At 35.9% G+C, this 15,603-nt stretch overlaps 1 protein-coding gene across 5 annotated transcripts in view; it reads right to left on the minus strand.

Moving 5' to 3' along the window:
• The window catches only part of ITPR2 (inositol 1,4,5-trisphosphate receptor type 2), a 496,384-nt gene that overhangs the window by 83,000 nt on the left and 397,781 nt on the right, over window positions 1-15,603 (minus strand). For all 5 annotated transcript variants that reach the window (XR_010579338.2, XR_012420091.1, XM_065523922.2 and 2 more), the window contains one exon: window positions 7,921-8,096. Coding sequence is in view for 3 of the 5 variants with exons in the window: in XM_065523922.2 (XP_065379994.1) it covers window positions 7,921-8,096 (176 nt within the window). In the remaining 2 variants the exon portion in view is untranslated. The remainder of the gene's footprint in view (window positions 1-7,920; window positions 8,097-15,603) is intronic.

Here is a 15,603-nt window from a genome sequence, read left to right on the forward strand (position 1 = left end):
GTTGATTTGTTCAATATATATTAACAAATTATGAGGAATGATTTTTAAATAACACAAGAAGGACCATAACACTTTGAAGTAGATGCAAAATTCGGGGGATTGGAAAACCTTTTCCTTTCCATTTCTGAAGTTCAAATCAGTACAGATGAAGTGAGAAATGGGTTACTACTACATGTTTTGAAGAGCCAACCAAATTAACATAGCAACTAAAAAGGCCAAAACTTTCCTAAATTTCTCCCCTGCTGATTAAGCATCCTCTCAATAATCAATGTTGTTACTTCATTCATGTCTTACTTCACTGTTTAGTGTTTCATCATCAATATTTTATGCTATTATTAAGGATAGCTGTAGCAGAATGGATGCCTTTATATTTTCAGCCCAAGAGCAGGTTTAATATTATAAGAACTTATTATCTTAAAACCCAGGAAATATATAAAAATGCTAATCTATATGACATATTTAACAATAAACACCCCTGAAAATGGTGAAAAAGAATGTCCAGAAGAAGAATACTCAGTAGTTATTTAAATTGTTTTGAATGCCCATTATTATTTAAATTTGTACTATTTACCTTGATTCACCCACCAGAGTTCAATATGAAATAGAAATAAGTTGTATAAAAATAAAATTAATAAATGGAGTCATGAATTTTCAGAAAGATGAATATGTTTAAGACACATTGTTTATATGATCTCTAATTCTCTAAATGAAATCATAAAAATGATGCAGAAAAACTATTTATAAGCTCCATATACTGAGGAAAAAAATACACTGAATTTAAATTATCAAAAAGAACAATACGTTTCATTTCTCAAATAATGCAAAAACAAGGCTACATTTCTTCCTAAAAGAGACTCCACCATTTTCACCTGAAAAATAAAGATTTGCCTTATTTGTTTTCAGGTTTTGGTTTTTGTTTTATTTTTGAACCTTGATCTAGAGCTTGACGAATAGATTCCTGTTCTCTTCACTAAGTCTTGACGTGGAGTGGAGTTGATACTGACAGTGGCGTCTACCTATTTCTGCTGAGATCAAAAACAGGGAACTTGGTGTCCTTTTGTTTTAAAGTGTTCATGTGAAGGGGAAATATGTGCAGGAATAAATGATTTGGGTGGGAAAGAAGTTGAACTGTGAATTCTCCTTTCTTCATGAAATTTACAAATTGTTTTCATACAGAATTTTCCATGAAAGCTTGGAATATTTATGCCAACAATGAGCAAGATGCTAAAACAGTTTCCCTTTTCATGTCATTAAAAAGTGGACATTGTCTAACCAGTTCTTCATTTGTCAATGCCATTATAGCAAGGGTCCATGTGGGTGACGAAAAGTGGATGGTGTGCCCAGGAAACTGGGCAAGATGGTCACAAGGCTCTTCTGAGCTGGTGCTAAGAGGTTCCTCAAGTCAACACACAAATGTCAATTTGAAGGACCATAACTGTCCTATTATATATATTTTCTTACTCTGTCTATTATTCAAAGCCATCCCTGATACAGTTTTTGTTGGGGATGAGGTGAATTGTGTGATGGTGGGGAAAGGGATGGAATTGAAACAGCATCAATGCAAGCTTTGGGACAGTTTTTTAAAAATGATAATACACCATCCAAATGATTTACCAATAGGTCTTCTGGGAAAAAAAAGCAAAATTAATGTTTGTTTAATTAATGTATACTAAAGTAAGTTCATTACATTTATTTAAATTTACTTAAATTACCTATTTGTGAATTATGAAATCATTACTAATTATTTACTAAACAACTAAATTACTTACTAATTATTTACTAAATAATTAATATATTTAATTAATTTAGTTAACAATATAGTAATTAATTAGTAAATAATTTAACTAATTAAACTATAAAGTATATATGAAAATACTACTTATTTAACCAATAATGTAACGATTATTACCGAATAATAATAAAATGCTACTTTATTGAATAATTTAACTAATTATTTAATTAGATACTTTATCAGTTAAATAAGTTATTCAAGAAAGTAGTGCTTTCATATATACTTTATAGTTATTGATATGTCTTTGCAGGACTTTTAACAGTACAGTATAGTGGAAAGACACTGAATTCGAAGGCGGGTCATCTGGTTGCAGTCTTGGCTCTGCCACTAATTTCTTGCTTTGGTAAATCCTCCTGGTGTCTATAGGACTTTGTTTTCTCATATCTAAAATGAAATGCTTAGAAGGGAATAATCCTTAAGCTCCCTCATAGCTGTAGAATTCTGTGTGATGTCCTTTACATGTTACTATTTTACTTGATCACAGACATTTATAGCTGCTTTATCTTTGTCTTTACCTTGTTCATTTGGTGTTATTTGGTACTCCGTCCCTGATCAAGAATTCTATCCCCATCTAACATTGTTCGTATGGGAAAACATGACCTATTTTTTAGGAATAAATCATATAAGAAAAAGACTGTCTACTTATTTATTGAAAGGTAAAACTGAATTTATGATTTTCAACTCAATTACCATATTTTCATCAACCATGTAAGTTAAACTTCTTACTAAAAATGAGATGGTTTGATTCAAAAATCTCCATTTCAGGGGCATTACATCTAAGGCAGGACAAGGTTCTAAGATCAATGTGTAAGGCAAAATTTGCATGCAGTCAAAATCACCCTGGAAATCTCTTAAATTGCTGACAAAACAGAACAGTAAGCACAGGTCATGTAAATGGTAGTGTCTCTTACTAAATTCAGCTCATCCTACTTTAACCCCAACACTGCAGCAGTTTTCTGTTTCTGCAACTAGAAGTAGTTAGGAGCATTCAGTGACCATATTATGTGAAAAAGAGTGTGTGTGTGTCTGTGTGTGTGGAGAGAGAGACAGAGAGAGAGAGAGAGAGAGAGAGATAAAATGAAAGTTGTTTACTCTGAATATATCATTGAATTTGTGTAAGTTAAATGAACGTACGGTGGAACTCAACCTCACAAATTAGCAGTAACATGAGGTCTCCCAGAAAGCTATCTACAGGTAAGTAACTAGGGACATTACCCTATTAATTCTGAACACAGTGGCTCATTGTTAGTAGACTAGCTATCTGCTAAGCTCCATTTGCTTCTTCTCTCTGCAAATGGTGAGACCAAGTTATTAAATGAATTACACATTTCCAGGTACTATTAGAAAGGAAAAATCATTGTAGATAAGAAGTTTAGAAGATATTAAAAGATCTTTTGCTGATATTTTACTACATTGTTATTTATTTAAAAGTCTGAACAACAAAAATTAATGGAGTGGTTAAACAGATTATATAACACCCATATGACTGGAAATAACAGTTATTAAAATGAGATTTACAAATAATTTTAATGGCATGAAAAAATATTAAGTGACCCCGAATTTATAAAATGTGTGCTTATATTTGTCAGAATAATATATTAATTTCCATTACCAATAACCAACAATGCAGTGCAGAGGGAAGAAAACTAGACTGGGTTATAAGATATGCTTTATAACTGAGAAAAAAACACTTGGATTTTTTGAAATATCTCAAATATTGAGATCACTTCTGTGACAAGGCAAACTAGTTGAAATCTAGACCAACTGCTAGTTTTAGAAATGAATGAAGACAATAAAAAAGAAGCCAGTACTAAGTGGTTGAGTAACATAACACAGGTTGAGGATTTTCCTCCCTCTTGATTCCTTTTCCAAAAATAAGACTTTCTGCATTGGCTTAACATTGTGAAAGACAGAGTCCAGAAAAAACTCCCCGAGAACCAAAACACAAATGTTTTTACAATCAGAATAAGAATGTTTTACAATTAAAGGGTGCTTCATCTATTATTACAGATAGTTGGTAAACAGCTGCTATTGTTACTATTCTATCATTATCACCGTTACTAATCTTTTCTAAATCTTTTCAACTCACCTTCTCAACAACCCAGTGAAGATAGATCAGGCTTTAGCATCTTCCCTTCACTAATGAGAAGAATGAAATTCAAAGTCTTGCTGATTTGCCTAAAGTCTAGAACTCGGATGGTCATTAAGGCAAAACTGTCAGGTAGATGTCTTCTTCTGTTTTTCTTATTTCTGACACCTATACTTTTAGCATTTATAGTTTCACCCCTTACACAATGCAAACTTTTAAGTGTAAATAAATTAAGTTAATAAATGTACTAAAACTTAAGGTACAAAATATGACTAATTGATGTTTTCATGTATTTATTTCCTACCTCCTGGGTAATAATAAACCATAGATAGCTTTGTAGTGAACTTGTTTTTTGGTTTTTGTTTTTTCCTTTTTTTTTTTTTTTTTTTTTTGAGACGGAGTCTCGCTCTGTCGCCCAGGCTGGAGTGCAGTGGCCGCATCTCAGCTCACTGCAAGCTCCGCCTCCCGGGTCTACACCATTCTCCTGCCTCAGCCTCCCAAGTAGCTGGGACTACAGGCGCCCGCCACCTCACCCGGCTAGTTTTTTGTATTTTTTAGTAGAGAAGGGGTTTCACCGTATTAGCCAGGCTGGTCTCGATCTCGTGACCTTGTGATCCGCCCGTCTCGGCCTCCCAAAGTGCTGGGATTATAGGCTTGAGCCACCGCGCCCGGCCGTTTTTTCCTTTTTGAGATGGAGTCTCGCTCTGTTGCGCAGGCTGGAGTGCAATGGCACGATCTCGGCTCACTGCAACCTCCACCTCCTGGGTTCAAGTGATTCTCCTGCCTCAGCCTCCTGAGTAGCTGGTATTACAGGCACAAGCCACCATGACCAGCTAATTTTTGTTTTGTTTTGTTTTTGAAACAGAATCCCATTTTGTCACCCAGGCTGTAGTGCAGTGGCCTGATGTCAGCTCAGTGCAACTTCTACCTCCCGGGTTCAAGGGATTCTCTGGCCTCAGCCTCCCGAGTAGCTGGGACTACAGGTGTGCACCACCATGCCATACTAATTTTTATATTTTAGTAGAGACAGGGTTTCACGATGTTGGCCAGGTTGGTCACAAACTCCTGACCTTGCGTGATCCGCCCACCTCAGCCTCTCAAAGTGCTGGGATGACAGGCATCAGCCACTATCCCCAGCAGTGAACTTGTTATGTTAAAATGAAGGTAGATGATACTCACTAAAACATTTTTATTTTATTTTTTGTAGAGATGAGGTCTCACTATGTTGACCACGCTGGTCTCGAACTCCTGTCTTCAAGCAATCCTCCTGCCTCAGCCTCCCAAAGTATTGGGATTACAGGCATGAGCCATAGCAACCAACCTAAAACATTTTTATTAATCCACATAATATTAAACTTATAGATAAAATTTTTTCTATCTATATCTACAATATAAAAATGACAATTATTCCATTGAATGTGTTTATCCCAAATTAAAGTTGATTTTTTTTTTTTTTTTTGGTCAAAATACTCTGAGCAGCCAGACACAGTGGCTCATGCATGTAATACCAGCACTTTGGGAGGCCAAGGCGGGTGGATCATGAGGTCAGAAGATCGAGACCGTCCTGCCTAACACGGTGAAACCTCGTCTCCACTAAAAATACAAAAAAGTAGCCAGGTGTGGTGGCACGCACCTGTAGTCCCAGCTACTCAGGAGGCTGAGGCAGGAAAATTGCTTGAACTGGGAGGTGGAGGTTGCAGTGAGCCGAGATCACGCCACTGCACTCCAGCCTGAGCGACAGAGCGAGACTCTGTCTAAAAAAGAAAAAAAAATGCTCTGAGTTGGTAGACCATAATGTATCATTTGATTGTGCAAACACATGTTCTATTCTGTGAAGGTCATTAGAATCCCCAGATTTCTACAGTTAATAAGGGAGAGATGTGGCATATCTACATGTATATTTTTTCTCATAAATAAAGTGAAATATAAAACTTGCCTCTTCTATGAAGAGTCATTTGCTATAGTGGAATTATTTTCACCAAACCTGGCAAAAGCTATCTTCTTATCCTCTCCCATGAGGGGGAAAAATATACCAAATGTCTTTGGTTTCCCCTAATAGACATTAGAATGTTATTCCTTATCTCTTTATATATTCTTGGTCCAAAAACAAAGGAAATGCAAATCGGTGAGTATGACACATCAGCTTCTGGATGGCAAGAACCATTTCCTTTATCGTCTTGGTATTTTTAGTGTCTATTATATAACAGAGGCCCAGTAAATGATTATTACTTTTGGCCCAACTCTAGCTATTATTTCACTTTGTCAGACTCATATTTTTTTTTCACTTGGATTTATGTCTTCTTGAGGGCCAGTTACCAGTTTACAAATATTATTTGCTTCTTCAAATAATATAGTTCAATATGCAATGTATGTTTTTAAAGAAAAAAAAGTCAAACACATAGGCTTAGAAAAATTTAGACAAATTCATGAAGATTCTCTAATTTGCTTGTTTGGTAATATGTAAAATTAGCTTATTTCCAAGGCACTGAAGGTACATGTTCAGTTCATGTAAACACCTTCTGAATGTTTCAATGCCAGCTGTTAAAGCAGAGAAACACGGAGCTGGGAAGGAGTAAGGCAGGTAGGATTACATTTATAAATGTGACAACTTCTCCCCTCAAGAAACTTACAGAATAATATATTTGGAATTTTACAAAATTATTTACTGATAGACTTATTTGTAGGTATAGTACACTTCCCTTCATTGACAATGATTGAGGATAATTGGCAATTTGGTTGCCTGAATGTTGTAGCTAATTGGGAGCTGTCAAATACATCATGTCTAATTTTTGAAGAATTGTAGTAAAATAGAGGTCAGAAACACAGAAACACAGAATTGGCCATATTAGCTCAGCTTTATAATTCTTGAAAGTTTGGTTGACTATTTTATTAATTAATTCATTTTAATAAATAAATATAATACATTTTATTAATGAAATATTTGCTAAATATTAGTTATTATTAAATCTTCGCTAAATATTAAATATTTATTACTAAATAAATATTTGCTATATATTTTACTTGCAAGCCACTGTAAATATATAAGAATACAAAGATAATTGTTCACTTATTCATTCACTCACTCATTAATTTATTTATTTAGGAAATATTTACTGAGCACCTATAATGTTCTTGATATTGAATGATCAATCCTTAAATATAGTAAAAGGTAGTAAGGGAGATTAGTCCTAATTACAGATACCAGAATATAGGACATTATATTGGAAACCCAGGAAAAGATCAAAAGTGCCTAGGTATTCAACATATAGATTAGCAATACTTATTTTCTTACCTGGCCATTTGTTATTTCATCAGCCTGATGGTTTTACCTTTTAATATCCCTGTATGGCTGTGCCATGCATAACATTGGGTAGTCCCTTCAAAATTGTATTTCTCGGGTAAAATTATTTCTATAAATGTATCACTTGCTTTTTGAAATACTACTACTCTGGTTTACTTATTCTAAACTCACCTAACTCAAGCTTAACAATGTGCTTCCTTATTCTAATATTTCAAAATTTGGTAAAAAAAAATCATCATATCTATGACTTTCATCAGTTTATAAAATTTGTTCACATAAAAAGAACCCAATTTAGTACTTTCTCATATAGAAATCCTTTTTCTTAGGTCATTTGATGAAAGGTGCTCACTTTCAAAATTCTATTGAACATAATTTAATCTTTTTTGGATGATTTACGATGTCACTTTGGAATATTAACAATGGCTCAGTCATTTTTGTCAATAGCTGTGGGTACAGGATGCAGAATGCATTAAAATTGGATTGGATTAAATTGATGGCAGAACTGGGTCATTCCCCAAATGTTACTTTCTTAAATATAGCAGTCTTTTATCTGTCATTTTTTCTTTCACTCTAAATTAAATTAAAAAAATGTACAAATCATGCTCTGGTTAATTTAGATTTATAATAAATTAGAATTCACCATGCACACATGAATGAAAAGCATATAGTTATATTTTTATATTTCATACATTTTTAAACTAATTCTGTAACAAGTATAAAGCTAAGTAAAGTACTTACATTAGCTGCACCAAGAAGTATCAAGGTAGGCCCAAGACCTATTGTGTATATTGATCTGAGCATTATTGATACAAGAAACGGCCGAATACCCACAGGCTTGGAGAAGAAAAACAGCATAGATGTGCAGATTGCAACTGCTATCCAAAGAAGAACCGAGAACAATGGAGAAAGTGTACCTGTAAAATGTGGAAAAAATGTATTGTTATTAAGAATAAAACTAAAAAATGCTAAAATATTTGCTGCTCTACTTTATATGTTATCATTAAGTCAAAGCCATAATCCACTAAATTTCAAAATGACCCCATCTACATTCTTCATATTTCAAGGAAATGTCTTTGAACACGTTACTCATTATTACATTTCCAGAAAACCTGTGATTACTTTCAAGCTACTTAAACACTCACTAATGTTCCTTTTATTAAGTCAGACAATTGTTCATCTTTCTCTCATATGAGGATGATTCTCTAAATACTTTTGATAGACATCTCTCTCAGGAACCTTAATTCAAAGTTTATGATTAATGACCATTAGTTATATAGCTAAATCATTAAAAAATTGAATTCAAACCTTGTCTTGTCCTATTAGTATCAAGTTTCCATATTCTAGATTCCTCTGAAGAATCTAGTAGAATAACCTTTATAAAATAGACACACGCTTTAACTGCTAAACACACATGCATAGATATGTGTATGAATACGCGCAAGAGTGTGTGTATTTGAAGGCCAGCTCAACTTCTAAATAAAATGGTTAGCTATTTAATCATCAGAAAATTCACATTCCAAATGTCTTAAAAAACAAACTCCGTTACACATAAGATTTCTTAGAAACTCCCCAAAAGAGAGGCTCAAAAATATTCTTTCTTTAATAAGTAGTACAATTCATTGACATTTCCACTGACATGTGCATTCAAGGAATCCTTTCCTGAAGGTCACGTGGTGCTGCATTTGCAGAAGTAAATTAAGAGGCAACATTCTTGGGCTGGTTGGATCTGCTCTGGGGCCTCAAATGCATGTCTATAGGCTGACATAGAAAGGAAACAACAAAATGGAGATTTTCCACTACGTCCTCTGGTAAATATTCAATAACAGTCTTATTCTTTTGGCCACACCTCTTATCTTTATTTATAAAATTTGCTGCTGCATGCAAAACACCTCAAGGACTTGGTGTGCATAGCTTTTGTACTGTCATCAAAACTCTGGGATTATTTGACTCCTTTAATGAATTCTGTATAAAACTCTTAGTTCACAGTGTGTGTTAACATCTCAGAAATAGGCAGGAAGATCCTGCTAGTTGTTAAAAGACAAACAAAAAATCAGATAATGAACAGCATTCATTTAGACATGTTTACTTTTGCAAGGTTTGTTCTTATGCTGTCTCTGAAAGCACATAATGATGAAAGGAGGTTGGGAAAAGAGATGTGATATCCCCCCCCCCCATCAAATTTATAATCTCATAAGATTAATTTGGAGATGGGGAAAGAAAAAGGGTAAACTGCTCTGAAAGTTACCTTCAATTCCTGTCCTCTGGCAATGCTAACATACAGGTACCCTACTCGTGTTTACGATGATGTTGGCTTGTAAGCACTCTACATCTACCAAAATACAGACTGACCACCAACTGCCTTGACCTCACAGATCTCAAACAGCCATAGAGTAAATAATGCCTTCAACTTTCTCTCTTGCTTACTGGGACTTGAGACTCCATCAGAATGTAAACTCTAAAAGGATGAGGGCCATCCCTAGGCCTATCGCCATGCCTGTTACAGAACAACAAATAAAAATTTGTTGATTGAGTAAATAAACAAAAATATATTCTGTGAGTTTGTTTTGAATAAATAACTAAGTCTCCAGTTATCAACTCCCCAAGTCACACAGCTTAGGTTTTAAGTTCACTAGAACTGACAACATATTCAAGGCACATTTACATCTGACTTTTCAGCATAATTCATAAGCAATGTCTTGGTGACATTCTTATTCTAGAATAATTTGGCATAGATGGTCACATTGTGCATTGTCACTAATTCCTGATAAACTATCTACCTCTTTCCTATTCTTTTCAAGACAATATCTGGTTTGCTGAGATTTTCCCTTGATCAAACAGAAATTATAGTCATACAATTAAAATTGGGTGTTTGATACCTTTGTGAAAAGGACTCAATTGTCTAGTATAGTAGCTAGCACATAGGTTCACACTAAATACGTATTTGAATGAATAAACTCAAAAGTTATTTAAAACAGCTATTGACGGGCCAGGCGCGGTGGCTCAAGCCTGTAATCCCAGCACTTTGGGAGGCCAAGACGGGTGGATCACGAGGTCAGGAGATGGAGACCATCCTGGCTAACACGGTGAAATCCCGTCTCTACTAAAAAATACAAAAAACTAGCCAGGCGAGGTGGCGGGCGCCTGTAGTCCCAGCTACTCGGGAGGCTGAGGCAGGAGAATGGCGTAAACCCGGGAGGCGGAGCTTGCAGTGAGCTGAGATCGCCCACTGCACTCCAGCCTGGGCGACAGAGCGAGACTCCGTCTCAAAAAAAAAAAACAAAAAACAAACAAACAAAAAAACAAAAAACAAAAAAAAACCAACAGCTATGTTTATAATTCTCTTCTCTAAGAATGATCATATTGGTTTCTATCTGAAGATTCAATGCTAAAAAGAGAACTGAAGTCTCTCTGACAAACTCTAGAGTAAAGACAGTGCAGATTTTCTTTGAGTCTTGCACAAAGTCTTGCTCGCCTGGCTAAATTTTGTATTTTCAGTAGAGTTGGGGTTTCACCCTGTTGGCCAGGCTGGTCTCAAACTCCTGACCTCGGGTGATCTGCCTGCCTTGGCCTCCCAAAGTGCTGGGATTACAAGCATGAGCCACCTAGTCCAGCCGACAGTACAGATTTTCAAAGCCATTCTTTTCCCATTTCTCTCCTTAATACTCTATATATGTATCCATTTTCTATAATAAGCATGATATTATTTTAATAATACAAAAAGTTTTATAATTTACCCTATACATTTATAAATCTTAGAAAGTATGAAGTTTATCCTTTATGAAAGAAAATCCAGAAAGCAAAATTGCAAGCTTCAATCCAGTTCACATCATGGAGCTCTGCTATCTACCTCATGCAGACTCTATAATTTCCTGTACAGAACATGCTGCTTCTTAATTCCCTGTTTCTCTCCATCCCTCTGTCTCCCAAGTAGCCTTATGAGATCTTTCTGTTTCCTCTACCTCAGTCCAGCTAAAGTAGATATCCACTCAGAAATCCCTGGGTGGCCTTTACTATTGTGCCTTATTCATTTCTTGGTCCCTTAACTAGACTGTGAACTCTTTGAGGACAAGGACAAGTTTACTAATCTTTGTATTTTACAATCTTTGTATTTAACAGTACCTGGCACATAGTGGCACTCCATCAACAGTTAAGTTGAAGGAATTGAAATCACCATGAAGAACTCATTTTCTTTAACACAAAGCACTTGGCAGAAAGAAAGAATTACACTACAAATTTTAATATAATTTTAAAAAATCACATGCTATCTTGGTATAAGGAATTCCCATGGCATCAATTTTCTCCACTAACTAGTCTGCCTTTGCCAAATGAAATCCAGGATAGGGTTATCTGGCGTGGCAGCCATCAGCTTCTGAGTGGACTCCCAGGACATTCCCAGCACCAGAAGCTGCTGCTTCAGCCACAACCAGTGTAGCCTCATTCCTCAACATTGGCACTTTTCCTTTTTAGAGAAGCATATGATAAACAAACGCCACAAAAATCAATCAGCCAAAGAAACCCAACCCAAAACCTTTAGCCATAAAAAATAGGCCCTGTACTCCTGAACAAATTGAAACCAAACTCTTCAAAGCCTGGCAATTAAAGGAGATTCTCTATCTGCAGTAGAGGGTGAAGAGTGTCCAACAGGCTGGTCCTCTGAGAATTATCTCTGCCTTAAATGTCTCCTTTTGGTTACTGTACCCCACTACCTGGTTGAGGAGGGAAACTACTCTCTCAGTTAATATCATAACCCAAGTGTGAATCAATTATTTGAGCACAAGAAACTCCTAGCAGTTCAGGTGTTCAGACCGGAAAATATACTTGGAGGAAGCATACATGGCTCCTTCCCTCTGCCAATCCCTCTGTTCTCACCACCACATTGGTACCAGCATGTATTAGGATCTGGGGTTAGAAGGGTGGCATATTTTAAGCAGAGCTCTTTTTTTGTAGTGCAAGACTTATCAGCTGATTTCATAATCAGCTTCTACACCAAGTCAAGGAACTTCAGGGTTGGACAGAATCCTTACATTTATTATTATTTTTTCTTTTTTAACTTTATCCTTTACCTAGATTCCCCAAATGTCAACACCTCATATAACCACATTACAATGATCAGTATCAGGAAATTAACATTGATAGACCACTTTTACCATCTATCTAGTCAAAGTTGGTCATTTGCCCAATTTATGTCCTTCTTCTGAACCAGGGTCACACACGGGATTCAGTTGTCATGTCTCTTTAATATCTTTTAATTTGGATAGTTCCTCAATCTTTCTTTGTCTTTCATAAGCTTGACACCTTGAAGAGTACTGGCCAATTATGTCGTAGCATAGCCCTCATTTGGGGTTTGTCTGAAATTTTCTCAGTTAATTCATTTTTGGAAGATGATGTTACATCCTTGTCAGTGATTGTATCAGGAGGCACGTGATGTTGCTGGGTTTCATTACTGGTGCCATTAATGCTGATCACTTAGTTAAAGCGATTTCCCCCACTTTAAAGTTATTATTTTTCCTTTCATAATTAAGTATATTGTGGGGAGAGACTTGTACATTATACACAGGTTATATACTTTTCATCATATGGTCACCCATTAATTTTAGCATCCATGGATAATTTTTACTACTGTGATGTTTGCCCAATGGTGACATTCTATTTCCATCATTCTGTCTGTATTTTATTAATTGGAATACAATTATTAAAAAAGAGCTTTCTCTTTCTACTATCAACAGGAACTCCTGGATTCTTATTTTATGCTATGGGAGATAATGTGTCACTGTCAATAATCTTTTTCTCTAAATTTTCTCATATTTGACCACCTGGAGACCTTTCAAGTTGGATCCTGGGTTCTCTGACATGTCTCCATCATTTTTAAGCACTTCTTGAAGGAATTTTCATCCATCTTTAATCTCACCCATCTCTAAATCACTTCATAGTGGCCCTGGCAAACAGTTGTTCAGCCTATTAGACCAAATCCAGCATCAGAGAACCTTCACCACCAGCACAGAGCTTTCTTCCTCCAGACAATTCTGATGGCCAAGTGTGTGTAACAGTCTTAGCTCTGTTTCCTCAGAATTCATAGCTATGCAGTGTGCAACAGATTAAGACTAAGCTAATCCTGACCAAAATGTTAACCTTATTCGTGGAGCTCATTAAATTAAATAACTCATCCAGAACTATAACCAGATGACCCAGACATAACCTTGGGGTTTGACATTGCCAAAATGGCAGCTCATGCCTTCCCTTCCCTCAAAGCACCACATCCACTTAAATATCCTAAGCTGAGGCTCTACCTTGGTTACTGCTGTTAACTGCTGTCTAGTCCTTTTCCAGAAGTAAAGTCTGCATCTGCACCTGATGATAGCGCACCATGTCTTCCAGCGTTGCGTTTGTTAGTCCTATTTCCGGGACTAACAAACTTATACCTCCCATAACTAGGAGAAAATTGATGCCATGGGAATGTCTTATACCAAGATAGCATGTGATTTTTTTAAATTATATTAAAATTTGTAGTGTAATTCTTTCTTTCTGCCAAGTGCTTTGTGTTAAAGAAAATGAGTTCTTCATTTTCAATTTCAATTCCTTCAAATTGAAATTTGGTGATTTCAATTCCTTCAACAACTGTTGATGGAGTGCCACTATGCGCCAGGCACTGTTAAATACAAAGATTTTACCATCTTTGTATTTTAAAAATTACAAAGATTAGTAAACTTGTCCTTGTCCTCAAAGAGTTCACAGTCTAGTTAAGGGACCAAGAAATGAATAAGGCACAATAGTAAAGGCCACCCAGGGATTTCTGAGTGGATATCTACTTTAGCTGGACTGAGGTAGAGGAAACAGAAAGATCTCATAAGGCTACTTGGGAGGCAGAGGGATGGAGAGAAACAGGGAAGTAAGCAGCAGCATGTTCTGTGCAGGAAACTATAGAGTCTGCATGAGGTAGATAGCAGAGCTCCATGATGTGAACTGGATTGAAGTTTGCAATTTTGCTTTCTGGATTTTATTTTTAAAAAGATAAACTTCATACATTTTGAGCTTTAAAAATATATAGGGTAAATTAAAAAACATTTGTATTAAAATAATATGTTTATTATAGAAAATGGATACATATATAAAGTATTAAGGAGAGAAAATGCTCCTCCCGTCCCACCATTGATGGGTAAAGAATGTCTTTGAAAATCTGTTATTTCAAGTCCTTTTTCAAGGACCAGTTGCACCAGCAATACCTGGTGAACTTATTTAAAAATACATATTTTTGAACTCTAATTACAAGGCAAATCTTCAGCCTCAGTTTCTTCATCCATAAAAATATTCTTCATCCATAAGGATATTCTTCCTTCATAAGAATACAGATTTGTCAGGAAGATTAAGTGAAATGTATGCGAAGTGCTTAGCATTTTCCCTGACCCAGTCTAAGTGGTGAACAACCTCCGCTGCTGTTATTATTAGTAGTATTACTTTTATAACTATTATTGGCCAGGCAAGTGTTACAAATACCATGTGTTCTGCTTCTCCTGAATGAGTAAAGAGCAACTGCCCAGAGGGGTGGCATTTCCCATCACTCTTATATTTCATGTACAATAGGTGGCAGCAGAGCCTACATACATTGGCTCCGGTGGTCAAGAAAGGGAGATCATGGAATGGAACTCAAGGGAAATTAGGTCCTGTATGAAGAAGGGGCGCCTGTTAATGACATGCTTCCAATCCATGGAGAAAGATCCTAGATTGGACACAAAAGGGTTAGCCTTCTACTCTAAGATCTGCCATTTTTTAGGCTTTCTGGACTTCCATCTGTTCATCTGTCAAATGAGTGCTTGATATTAGATGATTTCCAGAATTGCTTCCTTTTTTAAGACTTTATGCTTCTACTAACTGGGACTCTATAATCTTGCCCGCATTCTGTGTGCAGATGATATTGATTTATCATTTCATGCTGGACTTCTTTCCTCCCAAGAGTTATATTCCTCTATGCTAAGAGTTTATCACTAAAGGAGACTAAACATAGTGAAGAGAAAGCCATTTTTACTTCCTGGTGAATGTGCAGTTGCTCTATAATGGATGGCCAAATTTAACTCACACATCCACTCCATTGCTTAATATTCTTCTTTTATTCTGGGTATGCCTTCCAAAAACAGTGGTTATTCATGACTACTCAGATTACAGCTAAAGTTTAGAACTTTGATATCTATGTTACCTGTAATGAATCTGTAAAAGAGCAAATGACTTTCGGACTCCCATTTCCTTTCCTGCCCACCCCCAGTTCTTCTGAAATAGGCTGAAATCCCTGTTGCTCTTATCATACTCTCTTTCCTCGAGGCTTCTTTCTGTAGTACAAATATGTACCTTTTAAACAGCAACCACCACCATTGAACTTTACTGAAGGTTTATCAGGTACTATTCTAAATGCTTTACCTACATCATCTCATT

Source organism: Macaca fascicularis, chromosome 11, assembly GCF_037993035.2.
Source record: "Macaca fascicularis isolate 582-1 chromosome 11, T2T-MFA8v1.1".
NCBI classification, from domain to species: Eukaryota; Metazoa; Chordata; class Mammalia; order Primates; family Cercopithecidae; genus Macaca; species Macaca fascicularis.